Raw genomic sequence first — 21977 nt, 5'->3', positions numbered from 1 at the left:
ATATGTGAAAGAATGGCCTCCATCACTGTAGGCTACGTTTCACAATGGGAATACATTGGCCACCATTGACCCTGCATTGTTATTCGTATAAATTACACGCTGCATTCTTTTTCTGGTGTGGCGCGCATCGGGACTCCTTGGAGTGCGAATGGATGCAGCACATTCCGGTTGCTCCAGGGCTGTTTCGGGCTGTCATGATGCTTTTATTGCTTTGCGGATTAAATGCGTTCATAACTAACTGCATTTCTACAGCAGACGTGGCCGGTCGCAAAATTAAACCTCCAAAGGCCTACTGGGAAATCTGGTGCTCATCGGGTAATATAAGCGTCAATGTTGAATTATGTAGTAGGCAGAGTAAATACAAATATTGGTCCACTGTACATTAGTGTGCCTACGGGCATTTTAGACTAGTTTTGCGTCTTGCAGAAAATAAGGCAAACCGTTATTGCCATCACAACACTGTTCGCCTAAAAAGAGAGAGTAGCAGACTTGATAGGCCTATAATTGGCTAATATTATAATGTAAATACAGTAGCCTGAATGTATATATCTTGCAAAGAGAACGCCCTGTACAACGGTTGGGTTCTGTTAGGGTTTAGACCGCAGTTGAATAGTCCTTCAGTTCAATTTTACGCACAGAGTGGCACAGTTTTGCAGCTTCAGACACTGGTCTGCCTATTTGACACCCTCTATGCATTTCTAATGTGTTCACGAATTCTCGCAGTGGTGTCCACATCTGGTGCAATCGGATTTTTCCATTTTCTCTCCTCTTCTTTTTGTTCCCCCAGCTGTGTACATTTCGCATGACACCCTGACTGATCCCTGACAGGTGATGAATTGGCACCGAGCGGGCGGCAGTACAGAGCAGCGCCGCAAGCCCATACTCTCGCAGACTCTCTGGCGCCTGCCTCGTGACGTCACCCATTCACAGCAGTCCTCCGGGCAGTCCTCACGGCGCCGCTCAGGCGGCTACCATGGCGACGGGAGCTGTCAGTCAGCGCAAGGTCTCCGCTGATCAATGGGGCCGAACACTGGGAGATCGGAATTTGATTCGTCACCTCGGTCTTTCTGTGCTACGGGCCCCGCACACCTGCATCGATTAACATGTCTAAAGTTTCACTATGCTTGGAAAAGTATCTTCTTGTTTTGCAGATGTGTAAGAATAAACAGGCTCAGTTAGGTTACTCCTACAGCATAGCCTAACACAGTAAGAGATAGGAGAACTGCTGTCCCGTTGAGATCCGTGCAGTTTTTTTTTTCTATTGCAAAATCATAAAAGTTACTTGTAAAATAAATCCCTGCGACATTCGAAAGTTCGACAGCAAATTGATGTCCGCTTATTTGAATAAATAAGCTATTAGCCTATAGCCATTTTCCCTAGGACAGAAGTAGCCTAGTAGGCTATTTGTCATGTCTTCCCAAAAGTATTCTCCCACCGCGCTAAAACAAACCGAAGCTTAAGTTTCAACTTTCATCTCTCGGTCACAAACCTATTGGTTTGGGTTAAAGAGATAAGGTTTTGGGAAACAAAGAGAGCCTGCCAACTAGTTGAAGTGAGCCCTGCAGACCGGCGTCGGAAAGTCTGTGCCTCCTACTTCAACTGTTGATCCAGCTCTTCGCAGCTGCACGTCCTTGCAGCTGCACTATCTACACGACCACACTAGCATGTTCTCCCAAAACGTTTTGTTTCACTCAGATACCCTCATGTAAGATGAGGTCCGGGATTTTTACAACTTCATTTGGGAGACCTAGGATAAATGCACAGCTATTTTGTCTGCATCTTACTTAAAGTTTGACTGAATATTAGCCTACTTTTACAAGTTTTAAAATGAGAAGGATGATTACCTGCATGAATAGTCGCCAGTCAGAACCTTTTGGCCACAATTACGACTATAGATAAAGTATACTAGAATAAGTGCGTTTGTTTAAAGAAGTTCTTATATACAATTTAATACTCAAAACTAATCCTGATTCAAAATGTGTCTCAAGACTGCAGGAAGTCTAAGCTGTGCCTTTGTTCAAAACCTGTTACTCCTAGTTCCATCATCCCCACAGAGCGAATTAGTAACCAGAGTAGCTGACTGGCTCTGAACAAATTCTCCATTCCCATCGCTTACTGAAATGTGGATCCATTTCCCTCGGTAGCGGTTTGCTGCGAATAAGTTTCATTCCCCTTCCCGATAAGTTGCCTGTAAAATCATAGTGCGCTGTCGGTTAAGAGGGTACCACGCTCCTGTCGCGTGCTGCAGTGTACATAAAACAGTGGCGCGCGACTCTTGTAGCAACATCGACCTTAGGGGCGGGGCTTTCATGTGTTTCTATTGTTCGACCTATAAAAAAGGGTATTACCCCAAGTACCCTCAAACTTCAGTAGCTTCATTATCGTGTGACGCGCATGATGCTTTTAAGAGAATTTAAAGAAAAAGGCGGGACTGTTGGCTTTTCTCAAATACATTAAATTAGCAGTTTAAGATTCTCATACCAGACAGAACTACTGTGTCTCCTCTATGAGGAACAGTATCATTCAGGCAATTAACAATTAGACTACACCCAATATCCTTTTCAAAGTTGAAAACAAATTAAACAAATCAAACTTCGTAAACTCACATTGCTTTCTTATGATATTTGATTCCACTGCTCTCTTTCTGAAAGCAGGACCTGTAGCTCCATAGAGACAGCTGCTGGTTTGGAAAAGACACCCCCCCTCCCGCCGCCCCTCCCCCCTTCCTTTCTCCCTATCCCTCTCTCTTTCTCTCTCTCTCTCTCTGGTCCAGCTGGGGGTCTCTGTTTGACCAGCCATTCAGGCCTGGCTCCATTGACATGTGAGAGCCTGCAGCAGGCAGCACACAGAGGCAGGCAGGATGCTCTGAGAGCAGCAGAGCTGCAGAGATGTGGCCAGATTGGAGAGGAGACAAAAGGCCCCTGGCTTCATGAGGCTCAGCCTTCTGGCTGAGCCTGGAGAGGCCACTCCAGCCCCTGAGTGACTCGAGAGTCTTCCCTCACATACTCACTGCTACTGGCACACTACTGGGATGTCTGAGGAATGGAGAGAGAGGAAGGCTAGATAACAACAATTCTCAGGCCTGGCGTGAGCGTGTTGGTGTGTGTTTGCGTGTGTGTCTTATGTGCGCGCTGGTTTCTTTCAGTTGCGTGGATTCAATGGTGGGGACGACCAGAACCTTTCCTGCGTGACCTTTGTCTTGTCACCTTCCTGACATGAGCGCACCGAAACGTTAGTATCTGCCTGGTGAATCTGTGACGCCGGTGTCATTTCAATCCCAGGATGTCTCCTCTCAACTTCCTCTGTTCCAAGGGGAATTGAGAGTGTGCATGAGACCTGAAACCAGCCTGTGATACTGCCTCACCCTCTGTCCCACCCTTTGTGGATACTGCGGTAGCCGGCTCCATATCTCAGGCTGGAGTCTTACTGCAGCCTCCCCAGGCCAGTCTCCGCTTCCCTTCCCCGACAGCCTATCTCTCTGCAGCAGCACAACTTACTTCCTTCTGGGGCTCACCCGCAGTCATGTAGCTCTTACTCAATCGGTATCTATTTATACAGGCCAGAAGGAAGAGAGAGTTAATGTAGGAAACAAGCCTGGCTGTGTGTGAGCGCAGCAGGGAACAGAGAACAGGTCAGGACAAACCGACACAAATTCACGGCCTCGTCGCCGTTTGTGTGTCATGTGTTTATGTCATGTGTTTGGTTCTCGTACCTTGTTTTGAGGTGAAGGGATTTTAATGTGAGTATCCTCTTTGACTAAACATCCCATGACCCCACAATGAATAATGTGTGGATGAAATCATGTTTAATGCAATACAGCGAGAGCAATGGATGGTTAAACCATTCTCTTTAGGACCTGTATGTTATCACCCAGCTTAAGCTATCCAGCTGCAAGCTCCCCGTACAGCCCAGTTAGTTGTCTGTCTTGCGGAAGCTCTCCCAAGGTTTCCCGCTGCTCCTCTCCACTCAGCCAAAGTGCCGGCGTGGGACATTCAGGTGATCAGGTGGGTGACTGTGAGCCAGTGCTTTTTATCTGATCACAACAACAAAGGTTTCATGTACCTAATCCTCTTAAGCCTCAGTCCTTCACAGCCGTCCTCGCTCCCCCTCACCTCTTCTCACCCCTCCTCACCTCTCCTCTCCCTCGCCCCGTCCCCGTCGCTCCCTCCCCCTCTTCCCCTCGCTCCAGCAGGATCAGATGTAAAGGCCGAGACACTTTCTCAGGCCTTTCTCCTTTGGCACGCATTTAACACCCTATTACTTTCTCTCTCTCTCTTTTCTGTCTCAACACATCACCATCTCTCTCTCTCTCTCTCTTCGTCTCTGTCCCTCTTTTCCTTCTGTCCCTTTTTCTTTGCCCTTTTCTCACCAAGGGTATCTGGGGCTCAAAGCGCTCTGGAGTCTTTGAGCAACAATAGCTCGGTCACATTTGAAATAAAGATCTCAGTCTTTGAGCCTCTGTGGATGAACCCCATTTGAAGTGAAGCCTCAGTCTCTTTATCAACAATAGCTTCGCTCCACAAGAGCGTCACAATTAACCGCCTGTCCTTTAACCATGAGGGGGGAGGGAAACTGTGCAGAGGGACATTGATCTAACTGGACACCCCATTTCAATCACAACAGTTATTTGTCGTAGGCACTTTAAGGGTATTGTCATAACACATTTACATAATATTCAGGAAGTTTGTCGGACATTGTCACACAAACTAGCTCACTTGTATATTCTTCGACTGATTAGAGACACAGCAAGCCAGCAGACTAGCTCAGGCAATAATTTAAGCACTACTTCATATCAGCAATTCTCTTAAACTTTTGAGACCATTAGTGATATTAAAATGCTCAGTTGAGAATACAGGCAGTCTCTGTGTGCTTGGGGACAAGCCTGTGTGTTCCTGTTAGTTTTATATTATTGGAACTTATTAGAGTAACAAGCTAATGGAATTAAGGTGCTGGGTTTCATGTACGCTTGCCAAGACTGGGCATTAAAAGGATGTGTGCTGAATAAATAGTGCTTCAAGTAGATGAGATTCCAACCGAGGAGAGATTGGCATGTCAACGCATTCTAGTTTGGCTGGGCTCGGCAGCTACTGAATGTTTCAGGTGTTCTGGTGGATAAGGCTGGATCGAGGTATCTGAAAAGATTCTCTGCACACTTTAAAAGAACTCTTCAAAATTGAAAGTAGAGAATAACCTTCAAGATCTGCAGCTTCCTTTTTTTTCTTCACATGGGGAGCAGAACCCTTGCAGCACTTCAAAAAATGACAGTTGGAAGAACCCCTAACTCGAACATTCTTCAACAAGACTAGTTCTTTTCCCCTTTTCTGCGCCATCTATATTTACTAGCTAATTATGTGCATGAAAAGCGAAATCAAATGAAATCCAAATATTTACCAAAATAAACCCTCATTTTGTTTCTGTTCCCCATTGCGCGTGCCAGAACTACTCTTCTCGATTACAGATAATTCATTTGATGTTTGTATTTGTTAGTGGATTAGGTAGGAGGCGTTGCTGTTGGCCCGTGTAGTAAAATGCTCTCATCTGTATTTTAATGGACTTAGAGGCAGTGGGAGGATGTGGCTCTGTGCCACAATTTCACAGAGAAGAGGATCACATGTAGCAGGTAATCTATTTGTGAGAGTGTTTTATCCGTATAAATGGAATTACTGGAATGGTTTGACGCATTAAAAGCAAGCGGCGCCTGCCTGCCAGTTCAGGGGAGGCATATTGGATTGGCTCTAATTGAGATCTTTGTGTAAATGTTTATGTGGCGTAATGATGCTGAAGTGGGATAAAACATCTCCATGGATAAAGGGGAAATATTGGTTGGAAACAAGAGCCTATGTGGATAGACCTTTGATTGGATTCACAACATTCACACAGCATGAAATCCAACATCTAAGAGCTGAGGAGGAGAGGAGCTATAGGGGGATGTCCCTGGCAGAGCTACTCCTCCAGAGTCTGGTTGCATTTCACAACATTTATAGATCCAAGTTAGCTTCAGTTTGCGAAAACCCAATACTTTTCACTCAATATTGTAAAATCCGGCTCCCTCACACCCCCCTCCCCTCCCCAGTGTAACCCTCTCTCTGTGTGAAACAAGGGATAAAAGCCAGTCTTTTATCAGTGAGAGCAGCAGTGTTGACATTGCGCTGGTACCTAATTAGGTTAGGCCCTGCTCAGCATGCATGGTTAACTAGGCTGGCCCGGGCCTGGGGCTCTCATTGGCTCCCAAGGTGACTGTTGAAGAGACTGAAGCATGCCCCCCCCCCCCCCCCCCCTCACAAACACCACACAGCTACCCTGCTAAATGTCCCCTCTATTATGTTTGGAGAGGCACTATGCTTCAAAAGTAAATTGTACGTTTTGCATAAACTCTGAGGGACAACACTGCTACCCAACTACTGACAGTGGTAGAGGCCACTGGTTCAAATACCCCAATGTACGTTACTTGGGATAGAAACGTAAATTCAATGAAAACACTAAAAAGACCAAAAGCGTGTGCTAAATGAACACGTTGTTACGAGCAAGTTAACAGTGCCTTTAGACCAGCGCCCAGTCTAGTAACAAGCATCCTGTCAGTCTCAGTTTCCCTGGCTGCAATCTCAGGCTGACCAGCTCATCATGGAAAAGAGGAAGTGAGATGTGAAAAGGGGATGTGGGCGGTGCCTCTCCTTGCCTGTCCAGTTGCACCTCTCTGCTGTCACATGGTGGTTCCGGACGCTTCTGGCTGCAGCTTGAACTCTCAGATCCCCATGATGGCAGAGAACAGGGCCTCTCACTGCCCTGCCAGACGTAAGCTTTCTCATTGTGCCACCGCTCATTTACGAGGCAAGCTTGTAAATGTTCCATCGAAAGAGAAAGATCCTCATTGCCCATTGGACCTTGCTAACCAGTGGCATGCTGGTGTTGTATGAGGGACTCCTGTGGTGGATGGAAGGAGAGTAATAATATGAAGAAGCAGGCCACATTCCAAAGGACAAATTAGCCCCTCACAGACCCGAGTGAATTATGAGATCATTTAGATGGCCAAGAGAAGGAGTGGGGGTATGGAGGGAGGGAGGGAATGATAGAGAGGAGAGAATGAAGAGGCTAGACTGGAATCCCTCTATAGAAGGATTGAGCATTTGGAGGAAAAAAAAAGCAGTGAAGGAGGCGTGGAGAGCTGGTGCCCAGTGCCTTTCAGGGGGTGCTGGTTGAAACCAAGACTTCATTACCATGTCAATCCTGGCAGAGGCCGGCCCCGGCCAGAGCCCAGCAGTGGGCCGGATCCATATGGTGCCCCCGGCTCTGGGATGAATAGTGAATGGGTCGGCTGCTGCTGGAATCTGCCTGCGGCCTTTGTGAACAGGATGACCAAAAACAACAGGGAGCTCTGCAGATGGCCCAGGCTATAAATAGGTGGCTAGTCTATCTCCCTGCTGCCAACCCTGCCTATCTCCCTGATGTACTCTGCTGTACTCTGCTCTGCCTCTGCCTGGTTTTCTCTCTACTTCCCAGGCTGGGCTCAGCTCCATTCTGCGCTGCTCTGTTCTACTCTGCTGCAAGCCATGACGTTCTGCTCTGTTCTGTTCTGCTCTGTTCTGCTCTTCTCTGCTCTGCTACTTCTCTACTCTTCTCTGCTCTGCTCTGCTCTGCTACTTCTCTGCTCTGCTCTGCTACTTCTCTACTCTGCTCTGCTCTGCTACTTCTCTACTCCGCTCTGCTCTGCTACTTCTCTGCTCTGTTCTGCTTCGTTCTGTTCTTCTCCTTTCTGTTCTGCTCTGCTCCACTCTGATCAGTGATTACAAGTCCCTGGTAGCTGGCTGCATCACATGCTACTCTGTGACTAACTCTGCCCCTTGGCCAAACAGTAAGAATCCAGTCACGTATAGTCATGGATACACAGCAAACAGTCAAACAGGTTTGGATTAGTGTAGTGCTCTTTGTGTGTTAGGGTATTTATTTTTGTTTGTGTATGGTGTGACACTATGGCTGAGCCTTGGTGTGGGGCCGAGGCCAGGGCTGAGGCTGGGAGGTTGAGCAGTTAGCATTTGAGTCGAAACGTCTCACAGATGTACTTTAAAGCGAGAGATAAATCCCTCCCTGCTTGTCCAGATTGAGGGTCCTTTGTCATTAAACTAAGCCTGAGCACAGCAGTCCATCTGGACGCGAATGTGTGTTTGTGTGTGTATGTGTGTGTGTATGTGTCTGGGGATGTGTCTGCAGGGCTGTAGGACAAGGTTTGGTTGCACAGCCCTTCCTTTTAAAGTTATGCTGACTGCGGAACTGCACTGGCCTCCTGCACTTACTCCGATGGCACACACACACACTTGGCCAAGGGCCTGCTGTAAATAGAGGTGTGTGGCTGCTGCGTGTGGCTGTTCGGGGCCTGAGCCTGTGCCTTGCTGTCTCTGTGTTCCAGCACCTAAGATAATCATTAGGAGTGATGTTCTTCAGATGGAGCCCAGTCATAAACAGGACGCCAGCCTTGCACGGACGCCGCGCGTCTGGACCACACACGCTCCGGCATCACTCAGCTACTCCTGCGCACGCCAGACAGTGCACTCAGACAAGATGGCACCTGGCTTGGCACACTCTACCAGCCGTGCATAAACCAGCCAGGGGTCCTATGTTTTGCCCAGAGAGATCCTCTATTCAGTTGGAGCTTTCACGGGACCTAAAAGAGCCTTGATACGTGTGTGTGCCGCAGTCTTGTCGGACGCATTCATTGTTTGTCCTGTTCCAGTTACACAAACCACAGCTGTCATAATGATTGTGTACACCCCCCCCCCCCCCCCCCCCCCGACAAATAATGGCTCTCTTCATGAAAGCAACCAGGTGCTCGCCACAGGCGCCCGCACCGCGCTACCCACCGGCTCGGCTTGATGACATCACTCTCCATGACAAGCTTGTTATGGTAAATGAGTTGTGTGTTAGTGGCTTAAAAGCCACCCTCAATGTTCACTGCTCAGCACAAGCCCTCATCTGTTTAGACTCAGCCAGACACCCTGTCTCTGTGTCTGCTCAGCTCACCTCTACCCAACTGATATGCAGCCAGCCAGCCAGCCAATCAACCATCCAACCAACCAGCCAGCCAATCAGCCAGCCAATCAGCCAGCCAGCCAGGCAGACGGGTGGATGAGGCTGCATACAGCAAAGCAGTGTTTATCAGTTCTAGTACGTGTTGTTATGTTATGCAGCAACAGGCTAATAGGTAACCATCACAAAGACACTGCAGTGCTGTGAGCCTCCCCGGGGCTGTGTCCCCACAGCCTAGCACAGGACTCTACAGACAGAAGATCTGGCTCGCAGACAACACATTGAACACATTTCATATTTTGACATTTTATTATTTTACCAAAGGCTTTTATCCAAAGCAATACAAATAGTATATTTAGAAAGCAGATAATAACATCTATCATTATGCCTGGTGCTGTTTATTCTTTGCTCAAGCCGTCAACCTTTATTTCAATATGCCTAAACATATTGCAACATGCATTTAGGAAAGGTCAAATATCGTTGCCAAGCCATCCGCCTCCTTTGCCAGTGTTGATCCTGCATTGAGAAGCACTCACCAGGTAGCTCCACTCCAGACACTCTCTGTCTCCCAGGTCCCTGTCTCCCAGCACCCCAGTCTCCCAGGTCCCTGTCTCCCAGCACCCCAGTCTCCCAGGTCCCTGTCTCCCAGCACCCCAGTCTCCCAGGTCCCTGTCTCCCAGCACCCCAGTCTCCCAGGTCCCTGTCTCCCAGCACCCCAGTCTCCCAGGTCCCGGTCTCCCAGGACCCCAGTCTCCCAGGTCCCTGCCTCCCAGCACCCCAGTCTCCCAGGTCCCGGTCTCCCAGCACCCCAGTCTCCCAGGTCCCGGTCTCCCAGGACCCCAGTCTCCCAGGTCCCTGTCTCCCAGCACCCCAGTCTTCCAGGTCCCTGTCTCCCAGCACCCCAGTCTCCCAGGTCCCTGTCTCCCAGCACCCCAGTCTCCCAGGTCCTTGTCTCCCAGCACCCCAGTCTCCCAGGTCCCTGTCTCCCAGCACCGTAGTCTCCCAGGTCCCTGTCTCCCAGCACCGCAGTCTCCCAGGTCCCTGTCTCCCAGCACCCAGTCTCCCAGGTCCCTGTCTCCCAGCACCCCAGTCTCCCAGGTCCCGGTCTCCCAGCACCCCAGTCTCCCAGGTCCCGGTCTCCCAGGACCCCAGTCTCCCAGGTCCCTGTCTCCCAGCACCCCAGTCTTCCAGGTCCCTGTCTCCCAGCACCCCAGTCTCCCAGGTCCCTGTCTCCCAGCACCCCAGTCTCCCAGGTCCTTGTCTCCCAGCACCCCAGTCTCCCAGGTCCCTGTCTCCCAGCACCGTAGTCTCCCAGGTCCCTGTCTCCCAGCACCCCAGTCTCCCAGGTCCCTGTCTCCCAGCACCCCAGTCTTCCAGGTCCCTGTCTCCCAGGACCCCAGTCTCCCAGGTCCCTGTCTCCCAGCACCCCAGTCTCCCAGGTCCCTGTTTCCCAGGACCCCAGTCTCCCAGGTCCCTGTCTCTTTGGCCTCTGGAGGCCAGAGATGCCTGGTGTACAGAAGCCTGCTAGGGGCTTTGACACCTGACCGGCTGACTGGTAGGGCAGTGGGCTGACAGGCTGGAGCCTGGTAGAAATCACCTTCATGCTGTTCAAGCTTTAGTTGACTACGGAGGTTTAGGGTCAGCCACGTCACACGGACCCCCTGGAGAGAGAGAAAGAGAGAGGGAGAGAGATAAATGGAGAGAGCGCTCTAAGGAGGCCAGATGGGAGTGAGATTAAGGTTCTGCTTCCCACTATCTTTTCTCTCTCTCTTTCTCTCTCTCTGCATTGCCAGCAAGGTTATTTAGTTGTTATTATTAGCAGTGCACAATGACATAAAGCATATGCATTGCATGTCCATCTACAGTTAAACAAGAGCATAAGTTACAGCTCCACAGTGAGATGCAATTTGTTTCATTCTCTGGAATCCTACAGATTTTAAATATTGTTCTTACAGTGGGTTAAAGGTAAAACATAGATTAAGTAAAAAATATGACCGTGATAGCCTTTGGGGGGAATTATCGAGCACACAAAGTCGTTTTCTGTTTTTGTATGTTGTCCCCACATCCCCATCCCTGCCCCCCCCCCCTCCCGGGCCTCGGAGCAGAGAGATGGTCAGCGATGTCATTACTGTAAATCAGCAGCCTCTTTGGCTGTATCTGGCTCCCCTTCTGGCTGCTCTGCTTGGAACAGATGTTGGGAGCGAGGACAAAATGGATTTCCCCCCACGGAGAGCAGCTTTTCTTGCCGTCTCTAATGAAGGCTCCTTGAAATGCTAATGCCGTCTGTTAGTACGCATAGTGATGGTGGGAAAGGACTCTGATCCTCACCGAGCTCTTTTGTCAGAGAGACCCCTGAAAACATGCTGGACCGGGACCCACATCTGAGCGCTCCGCCAGGGAGAGGCTACTGGAGAGAGGAGAAAAGCCAAGAGAGACAAAAGAGCAAGAAAACATTCCTGGACCGAGTCCCGCCACACACGCAGATCAACTGTAATGGAATCTCCTCCACAACTGACCCCTCCCCCCACCCCCTGCCCCTCCACCGCATTCTCCGCCTTTCCATCCTGCTTTCATCCCCGAGCACCCCCACCCCCCCCCCCCCCAACCCCGCCAACTCTCCATCCAGGGTTTAGTTGAAAAGCGGGATGATAATGATTAAGAATCTGAATAGAGGAAAAGAACCAATTACTATTTCATATTAAATCATCTGCATTTAGAGGATCAGGCTGGTGGACCTGAATTAGAGGCTTTAAATCCTCTGCATAATGAGCAACCCTTGATCATCCCCAGCCTACTTCCCACTTCTATTTACAAGGCCGCCAGAAAACAAACAAGTATTTGCCTGAGACAGTTTGTAATTCGACCTGTGGATGCACTCTGGATGTACATATAAACAAGGACAAGGCTAATATGCATGCTTTTGATGTCTAGTTCTTCCTGTCGTCTCTTTGTCTCTGTTTCCCACAGCAGAGTCACAGACCGGGTCACAGAATGGTCAGTTGAAAGACTGGGTGCCTTACAGTATTAAATGTCTGATGAGTTTAATGAGCAAACAGTGGCAGTAGTTCGAGGGTAAATACAATCTATCTCTTGTGAATGGCTTCTACACTCCATAGAGTGTGTTGCCCATGTATGTGGAACTTAGAAACAAAACCAATTTCCCTCTCTTTTGTTCATTCTTTCATTGTCGATCTCAGCAACACTTACAGTGCAGACACTTACACGTCGCACACACACTCCCGCACAGCCAGATTTATGGCTGTGTTCTCTCCAGACCCTGGCAGCAGCTGGTGGTGAGGGCCGAGGAGCCTCTGTTAAGCTGCCACTCTGCAGCCCAAGCTCCCCTCACCCTCTCAGACTGCCTCTCTCTCTCCCTCCCTCTCTCTCCCTCTCTCTCTCTCTCTCTCTCTTTCTTTTCCTCTTTATCTCTCTCTTTAACTCTCCCTTTCTCTCTCTGTGTGTCTCTCTCCTCACTTTCTTTCTCTCCTCAGAACCCCCCCCCCTCCTTCTGGCCTGTGAAGTTGTTAAGATCTGCAACACTGGCAGTTGGCTCTGGGAATCCCTCTGCCAGCTGTAGAGAGCAATGCTCAATCCTTTTTTCCCTCCCTCTTCCCCCCTTCTCTTTCTCTCTCCCTCCAGTTCTTTCTCTGTCCATGTGTCCATGTGTCTTCCTCTCTTTCTGTGTCCCACTCTTCCTTCTCTTTACTCCCTATCTCTATCACACAATACAAGAAGATGTGCCTGTTCACCGTTACGAACAGCAAACCTTTCTACTGTATCTTATCACATCAGAACACAGTGCCAGACTTCTCAGCTGGCACACTTAGAAAGAATGCCTTTTCTGCTCAAATAGTTGGAGATTCAGCCTGGCCCATTGCCATCGGATGTCTTTGGAAGATAAGCTTGAGTGAATAGCTTTGAATACACAATGGAGAGAGGCCTATTTGTTCAGACTGCGATGACATGAGCAAGTGCATCCTTGAGTCATATTTGTGCCTGAGGGTCACATCTCTCAGAATCAGAGTCCTCATTTCATTGGTTAGAGTACGAGTTGTGCATCGAACCCTTCTGCCGTCTTCTGAAGCAATCAGAGATTAGAGAGAGCTCATCTGCGTGAGTGGGCACCTGAGAGCATGCACAAGGATATCTTATTGTATTACATTTGCAAAACTGGAACGTCATTTCATAGCCCTTTTTAGACTAATTCCAGTCCTAAGCTGGGGGGTGGAACTTTGAACTTCTGAGGACTCCTGTGAACATGTCCCTGCCTCCAGCCGCCCCCGCCACCTAACCACCTGCACACACCGCGCGCACAGACACATACACTTCCTCCTGAGGAGATGAAGCTGCAAGCTGGACTGCCCTCACACTGCAGATGTCTGTCTTCCTGTGGGGGTCTCAGGCAGCAGAAACGTGTTGGCAATCTTGTGAAAAACACCAAGCACACACACACACACACAAGCATACACACACACCTAGCACACACACACACCTTTCATACCCACGTACACCTAAGCACTCTCACACACACACCCACACACCGACACACGCGCACATACATACATACATACATACACATAAACACCCACACCACCAACACACACACACCTTGAGTAACACACATACCCCTATCGCTTTCTCCCTCACACACACGCACACATGCGGTGTGACACTGCTAGTGCAGCTGCTGAAAGGCCTCCCCCACCTCTCCCCTGCCCACCCTCCATGCCCCTCCCTGCAAACTGTGCATGGAGGTGTGTGTAAGTATGTGCATGTGTGTGTTTGTGTGTGTGTATGTCTACCTGGCATGACAACTATGCATGGTGCAGATCTGGGAGCTCTCTCTCTTTGTCGGTGTGAGCAGGTTGTCATCATACCTGACACTTGCTACGTGCGTGTTTGTGTGTGTGGAGAGAAAGTTTGTGTGTGCCTGTGTGCGAGTGTGATCACACTGATGATTATGTGTGAGAGAATGCGTTCGTCTGTGTAAGTGCGCGCATGACAGTGCTGTACCGTGTGCGCCGCTTGAGTGGGATAGGTAGGGAGAAGCGAGTCTTGTGTGATTGGGGCGTTGCTTCTCTCTCTTTCTCCTCAGCATGGGCCTCCATCTGTCTCCAGCAGAGAGCTTCCTGCTCCCATACTCTCATTTTCTGCCACTGCAGGGACACACAACCTGTTTTGACATCCGCTCCGCTCCGCACACATGCACATACACACACACATACGCTCACACACACGTCCCCACCGCTCTATATGACCTTCTCCAAGTCTGTCTGACAGCTTGTCTGTCACCTTTCTATCAATCAAACCATGGAAAGGAACTATCCATTACTGTGCATCTTCCTTGAATGCGTCGTGTAACCATATATCAGTCTAGGCTCTTGTTGTGGAGCTCTACAGTCTCATGGCAGCACAGGGGAGGGGTGCGGGCTAGTCTGGCATCCCAGTCCACCTGCGTTGATTGATCCTGCCCTACGGGAGGCCGAGTGTGTCTTCCTGCGTTGGTGTGTGTGCGCGTGTGTGTGCCCACGCGTGTGTGTCCGAGGGGGGACATTGATTGGTGCTATTTCTGCTTGGCCACATGGCAGATGCAACGTGTTCGCCGCAGACAGACACATTGATGGTCACATCTGCCAGTCTGACTGAACATCCTGCTGCATCCATCTCAGGTTTACACACTGAGAGCCAGGACGCAGGGATTCCATCCTGTCCTGTTCTGTTGGATTCTATGGGTGTTTGTTAAAGGTTCTACAACCCACACACTTGTAAGCAAAAGAAAGGGTTCACGTTCTGTTTGCTCAAAACTATTCAACTGTTTTGGAATCGATTGTTTTTATTCCGTTCTACTCTATTGGTGAGCACCAAGGTTCTACACACCTGGAGCAAACAAAATCCATTCTATTCCGTTCTATTCTGTTCCATTCGACTATTGTTCTATACGTGAATACTCCTTTGGGAGTGCCTCTGACAAGAGAACACCCCTCATTTAATGCAGCAGGGTCGTAGTTTATCAGGCTTCCCAGATTAGCAGTGTTCTCCACACTCTGTTCAGGAGGTAATGAACCCATCCATTCTCCTACAGCACCTCAGGCTCAGTTTGCCACATGCTACACCACGTCTGAAGTCGACAGTGTTTCCGAAGTGATGGCTTCTTCCGGCTTCACACACATGGGCCATGTGTGGGCTGTTGATCTAAAGACAGGATAACCATACATTATCCTACATATATACATATCAATGCGCCAAGAAAAAAAAAAGTGACATTAAATCGTGGTGAATGATTTGGCACAAGAGATTGTTTGGAATAACTAAGAGGGGAAAAGCAGCCCGTTTCGTCTGTGTTTGACGCAGGTAGGATTATAGGCACTAATAAGTTATAAATGATAGTAATGGCCATCTGTTCTCCTATGGAGAGCTGCTAGCCAGCTCGGAGTTGGCATGCCGTGCTGAAGCACGACAGAGGCTCCTTTGAGCATTGGTGTTTTTGAATTCAGCCACCACCTTGTGCATGGACACGTTCTAAATTCAGACATGACACTCCGACAACAGATGCTCTCCCAAGTCTGATTCAAAGACGAACGCTTTCTTACCGAGAGCACAGGAGGATAGATAAGTTCTTCTTGCTATCCAACTTGATAAAGTTTCTTCATCCACAGTAAACAAATGGTGTACTGGAGAGTTGTAAAAGCTAAACGAAAATTTAGAAAAATCGCATTTTACTCATGACCGACCGAACAACATGACCATCTGTATGTGTGTGTGTGTGTCTGCGTGTGTGTTTGTGTGTAAGTGAGTGCCCTGGTCTTAGCCCTGTGGCAGGTGTCTCATCCCTGTGCAGTGTTTGCAGTCTGCCCCTCTAAGCTCCGTGGCCTGGCTGTTGCAGATTACACACACACACACACACACACTTGCACATACACACACACACACTTGCACACACACACACACACAGGAGCAGATGGGTGCAGACCTCAGCATCCACACCAACTGGGTCGGCACTAGTTAGTGTGTGTGTGTGTATGTACATAAACATGTGTGTGTGTGTGCACATAAACATGTGTGTGTGTGCGTGCTCTTAACCCGAACCGTGACTAAAGACTTTAGTGGATAAACAGAGTCTAATCCCACGGCACAAGGTTTGGGAGCAGAGTCCTGAAGGTTCTCATATCTCTCCTTACCTGCAGGCCTGGAGCAGGGATGGCACAACTGGCAGAACTGGCTATGTTATGCTATGCTAGGCTAATCGCTTCTTGTACTGGTTGACAATGCAGGTGGTGCTGCTAGGTTTGTGTGCTGACAGCAAAGCGGTAGGCCTGAGTGAAATGTTCCCTTTTTGGTGAAATCCTCCGGCAAATCCTAAAGGAAATGTCACGGTTTTGTGGTGTTGTGTTATACCCAGCTTTTATTATGTGTGTGTGCGTGTGTGTGTGTGTCGCTTAGGGGCTCTTAAGCTGATTGAAGCATCTTACGATGTCCAGTCTACTGGACTATTGCGGTTCTCTCTCTCTCCCCCTCTCTCTGTCTCTCTCTGTGTCCCCCCTCTCTCCCCCTCTCTCTGTTTCTCGCAGTTTCTCTGTCTTTTCTTGTCTCTCTCCTCACTCTCCTCTTCCCTTACCCTTCCTCTCCATATCTCTCTCTCTCTCTCCCCTCCCTCTTCCTCTCCCTCTTCCTCTTTTCTCCCCCTCTCTCTCTCTGCTCTGACTGTTGACTCCTCCCAAAAGCTGCAGCATGTTGTCTCCAGAACTCCACTTGTTCTTTTATGGGCCTCATGCAGATAGTCTCACTGAAGTGACAAGGCGCTGCTGGAATGGAGCTGTTTGGCACACACATGCACACACACCATTATGCACACACACACACACACACACACACAAGTCATTCTGCACATGCACATACACACATACACTCATGCAACCGCACCATGAGCCTGGATGTCTCCAGTGTAACTGTGTCACCAAGGCTACCGGATAGGAGACTGAAGTCCCAGGAGACCTTGTATGTGATTCCTTGTGTGTGTGTGTGTGTGAGCCTATGTCTGTGATCTTGTGTGTCATCACACATGTGTAGCTGTCTGTCTGCTGGTGACTGCATGCTAGTGCGTGTGATAGTGTGTGAGTGTATGGGCGTGTGTAGGTGTGTGTGTGTGTATGTGTTTAGGTGAGTGTGTGTGTTATGTGTCCCCAGCTGGATGTCGCCTCAGGGGACTGTGTTCTCCAAACAGGAAGGAGGTGTCAGATGGCTTCAGGAAGTATCTCTGGGAGACAACTGTAGATGTGTCTGTCTCTTCTTCTTCATTTCTGTCTACCACACACACACACACACACACATACACACACTCACTTGCGCGCACACACACACATAAACACACACACACCCCTCCATACGTAGTGGCAGCAGTTTGTCTTCATTTCCCCCGGCGCCCTGCATGGATGCTCAGCCGACAGGCGCTCTCCTGCTACTGAGAGTGTCCGCTCCCTGTATACATCTGCTGGCTTGTTAGAGACACACACACACTCACATAATGGGACTCTAATAATGACTAATTAACTAGCCAAATTGGAGCTGCCTAGCACTGTGGCTGTGTCAGAGGGGTAGCGCTGGGTGGGGTGGGGTGGAGCTGTGAGAAAGAGGGAGGGAGAAATACACTCATTTATTTATTTATACATTCCGCTTTTACGAAGGAAATCAAGACCAAGTCTAGACGGCCGTGCCTCTATTGAAGATGTTCTGGGAATGTCTTGTACAATTTGACAATTTCCTGACTGTCAAATCCTAATGAATACAATTATCACCCCAGTCAAATGAGCATGGCAGTGACTCAGGAAGATTGTTGGTGCAGAAGTGTTGACATATGTTTCCAGGGTGTTCTCTGATTGTTCCTCCTCTCCTGTCCTGACCTCGCCTTGCTGTGTATATGTTGGGACAAATTAGTTTTCAGCATGACTGCCTGTGTGTGTAAATTAGTTTGGAAGGCTATGTAATCACCCTAGATGGGGAGTGTGCCCGATGTGTGTGTGTGTGTATGTGTGTGTGTGTGTGTGCGGTGGTGTTGTGAGGAGCTGGAGACCAGCCAAACCCTTGACAGGTCCATTTTGGCTGGTCCTCTTGAGAATGAAGCACTCACTTGAGGGATGTCGAAGAGAGGGAGAGGATGAGGGAAGAGGGAGGAATGGAGCAACAGAGGGGAATGAGAGAGAGGGAGACAAAGTGAGAACGATAGAAAGAGATAAGAGAGGAAACACGACCAGTTCCAGAGCTTTCTCTCTCTCTTTCTTTCTCTCTCTTTCTCTCTTTTTCTCTTTCTCTCTCCCCTTACCTGTCTGCTCCCAATCCCAAACCCAGCTATCTACGGCTCTGACCATTCTCTTTTTGTTTTCAGTCTATCTCTACTCTTCATTTCTCACCAAATCTTCTTACATGCCCACCCTTACCTCCTCTTCATCTTCCTTCAGACGCCTGAGGGAGCAAGCAGTCATATCTGGAACCAATCGTTTGGTTCTGGTCTTGCTTTGAGAGGATGGGCCACAAAGACCTCTTGTGAGGATGCCGTAATGTTTGTTTTGCTTGAGTTAAAAATGGTCTGGTATCAAAGTATTAATTGTGTCCTGTGCACACAGTGCGTTTCTTATGGCAGAGAGAGTGTGAGGACGGGCACCTATATGGATGACTTCAAGCATTCCGCTGAGACTGAGAGGCAGAACGGGAGCAAATATGGAAGAGGAAAAAAACAATCGGTTTGCTGTTCTTTTCAAAGGCATCAACAGCACAATGCTGATAGCCAACAGCTAATCTGGGCCAGCTGGTTGCTATATTTCCTTTCTACGAAACCCAACTGTTTCCACCTGAATTGCTTCAGATCAATGGCTTAAATAGATAAAACATCTCAACACAAAATCTAAGGGTAAGGTTTCGTCCGATTGGTACTGTACCTGGACAGAATCAACTGGTGTAATCTCTGATGACCTGTGGTGCAATGGGAGTGACCACTGGTCTACTTGGAGCAGCCGGCCAGCAGCCCTGTCATGTGTCAGGCCCATGTGAGGGCAGGTATTAGACAGCAGCGTGGCAGCATGGCCCCCTCACCTGGAGCCTGGCGCAGGCATATGCTACTAGGCTAAGTAATCCTGTATGGGCAGCATGGACGCTAATGGCCTCAGCCCAGATCACCGGATATTTGTATTTGTAGACACCACCGAGAGGGCGAGATAAAGAGACAGAGAGAGAGAGAGAGAGATAGAAAGAGAGAGAGAGAGGGACCAAAACAGGGAGAGAGGCAGAGAGAGAAATAAGAATGGGTGAGAGGGGTTAGAATTGAATGGAGAGAGGGAGACAAGGCATCGGACACGTGGGGCTAAGCTCTTCAGTCTAGGTAGTGAAAGTCTAAAAAGCCCAGCAGAGCATCATCAAGCACACACACGCCTCTTTACAGGCAGGTCTCCAGTCACATGCAGGAACAAAAGGCTGGCGGCTGGTGACTGGAGGTGAGGAGGTAAGAGGGACTTGTAGACTTCTCTTAAGCCCATTAAGGCCACCTGGGTGTTGGGCTAAGCGTGGCCGAGCGCTGGTCTGGCCAGGAAGAGGCTGAAAAAGCTAGTAGGAGCTATGCAGATTACAGCTCCTCACATGTTGCACAACAGATCCCTCTCTCATGAAAACCGTCTGCTGCCGTCCGCTAAGTAGGATTGGCCTTTCACTATCGTTTGTGTGTGTGTGAGTATCTATGCGTGTGTATTTGCGTGTGTATCTGTGTGTGTGCATGTACTGTATTCCTGCGTGTGTGTGTCAGTGAAGGCCAGCCTGCCTGCACACATCCAGTCAAAAGCCTTCACAAAGGTCATTAGCTGTCCAGTCTCGAGGTGATTAGGCTATGTGCTTATATAGCATCCGGCAGCCGACCCAGCCCAGGTCAGCTGGGGTGTGTATGTGTGTGTGTATTTGTGTGTGTGTGTGTCAGCATATGGGCTTGAATCCAGCAGGTCCCTTATCCGGGGGGCTTTATATACCTGAGAGAAACCCAGAACAAGGAGCTGCCTGCCTCACCCTCTGTCCACGAGGAGACGGAAAGGGCGGTGTATGTGTGTATGAGTGCGTGTTTGAGTGTGCGTGTGCATGTGCGTGTGCATGTGCGTGCAATGTGTGTATGTCTGAGGGGGGTTTAAGTAATAAACAAGGTCTCCATGGTGACAGCAGATGCAGCTGCAGCAGAGAGAGGGGCAAGTTGAAGCAGACAGGAGGAGAAGAGAAGAGAGGAAGGCAGCAGGAGGGGAGGGGATATAGGAGAAGAGAGGAGATGAGGGGAGAGGAGAGGTGGGGATAGGAGAGTAGGGGAGGGGAGGGGAGAAGGTAGGAGAGGAGTGGAGAGGGGGGAGGGAGGGAAGAGGGTAGTATACGAGAGGGTATGAGAGGAGGGGAGAGGAGAGGGTAGGAGCAGAGGGGAGAGGAGAGAAAGGAAAGGGAGGGGAGAGGGTAGAACGACAGCACTGGGGCCCACTGAGGCTCGTAAACAGCAGCAGGCCATGACTTCCACAAATAGCCCTCTAAGAGAGAGTCGAACGGAGCAGAGGAGGGAGGGGGGATAGAGGAGGTACGGGGGCAGGGAGGAGGGAGATGGAGAAGAAGGAGGATGAGGGAGGATGAGGAGGAAGGAAAAATAGACAGATGAGAGCGGAAATGAGGGAGAAAAGAGAGACAATCAGAGGGAAAAAAGAAAAATAGCAATAGACTTCACAAGAAACAAAAACAGATGGAAAAATACAAGAAAAATGACTAATTCCCAGATTAGACGTGATTGAAAAATATTGAGGAGACACTGCTATGTGTTTGAGTATGAATACATTAAATGTTTTGCATTTCTTACTAGATTAGGTATGCATTTTTAGACTCATCCTCCGAAATCAGCTTGAATTGGAATGATAATATATTCAGTTATTTGCAACAATGGACCCTGCACATTCCCACAGTGCAAAAGTATGCTTCTCCATGCTGAGGATGACAGCGTGCTAATCCTCTCAACCCATTCTCAACCCATTCCCATGTATGATGCCAGCCCTGCAGCTATGTGAGAGTGTGTGTGTGTGTGAGTGTATGTGTATGTACAAATTCACATATTGGTGGGGTTTGTGTGTGAATGCGCGTGTATGCATGTACCATCTTTATTTAAACAGCCTGTCTATGGCCAATAATCCATGTTTGCAATGACAGGCCGTGTCCTGCAAGCTGCTGTTCAATGTCACCCTTCAACACCTCACCTCCGCACAGCCCAGCCTCCAGCCTCCAGCCTCCAGCCTCCAGCCTCCAGCCTCCAGACCAGCAGTTTCTTTGTCATCCGGGCCTCTCTGCTGGCCCCAACCCCTTCTTTTTCCTCATAGCTATTTTCTAATATTATTTATGGAGGGCTTGCATTTAGCCTTTTAATCTGGCTCTTTTGGAGGCTTTTCCCTGCAAGCCTCCACAACCATATGTAGCACTATACCTTAATCAGAGCAGGGAGAGGGCTGGGCGGGGCCGCTTGAGCTGGCTCACTAATATTGGAGTAATCCCTGTGATTGTAGGGGTGGTTATTAAAGAGAATATGGGCGGGGCTGGTACTGGTGAGAAACAGATGTTAGATGACCCACATCTGCGGGCGTGCTGGGATGTTGGAGTGCAAGGTCAGGGCCAGCCCGCCTCACCCCGGCCCGCCCGCCTCACCCCGGCCCGCGCTGGCCCTGACGCCACAGCTGGGCCCAGGACTGAAAGTACCTGACTGGTCCACCTGACTGGTCCACGCTGGCTGCTCACTGTGTGGCCTAGACTTTGAGTGTGGGCAAGACCGTGGAACACAGATGGGCAGAAAAAAATAGAGAAAGAGAGAGAAGAGAAGAGAAGAGAAAGAGAGAAAGAAGAGAAAAGAAGGGAAGATGAAAAGAGAAAGAGAGATAGAGAGACAGAGAAGAGCACAGCCAGGTGTCATGCTAAAC

General features: G+C 49.2%; 1 protein-coding gene across 1 annotated transcript; it reads left to right on the top strand.

Moving 5' to 3' along the window:
• Window positions 1-6704: 6704 nt before the first annotated feature.
• Window positions 6705-10590, top strand: LOC136949085 (uncharacterized). Its single transcript, XM_067243289.1, has 2 exons — window positions 6705-6792; window positions 9761-10590. The coding sequence occupies exons 1-2, from the start codon at window positions 6705-6707 to the stop codon at window positions 10588-10590; spliced, it is 918 nt and encodes a 305-aa protein (XP_067099390.1).
• The last annotated feature ends 11387 nt before the right edge of the window (window positions 10591-21977 follow it).

The sequence above is a fragment of the Osmerus mordax genome, chromosome 9 (assembly GCF_038355195.1).
Source record: "Osmerus mordax isolate fOsmMor3 chromosome 9, fOsmMor3.pri, whole genome shotgun sequence".
NCBI lineage: Eukaryota > Metazoa > Chordata > Actinopteri > Osmeriformes > Osmeridae > Osmerus > Osmerus mordax.
The sequence above is the reverse complement of the archived record's forward strand: the minus strand, read 5'-3'. Positions and strand labels throughout refer to the sequence as shown.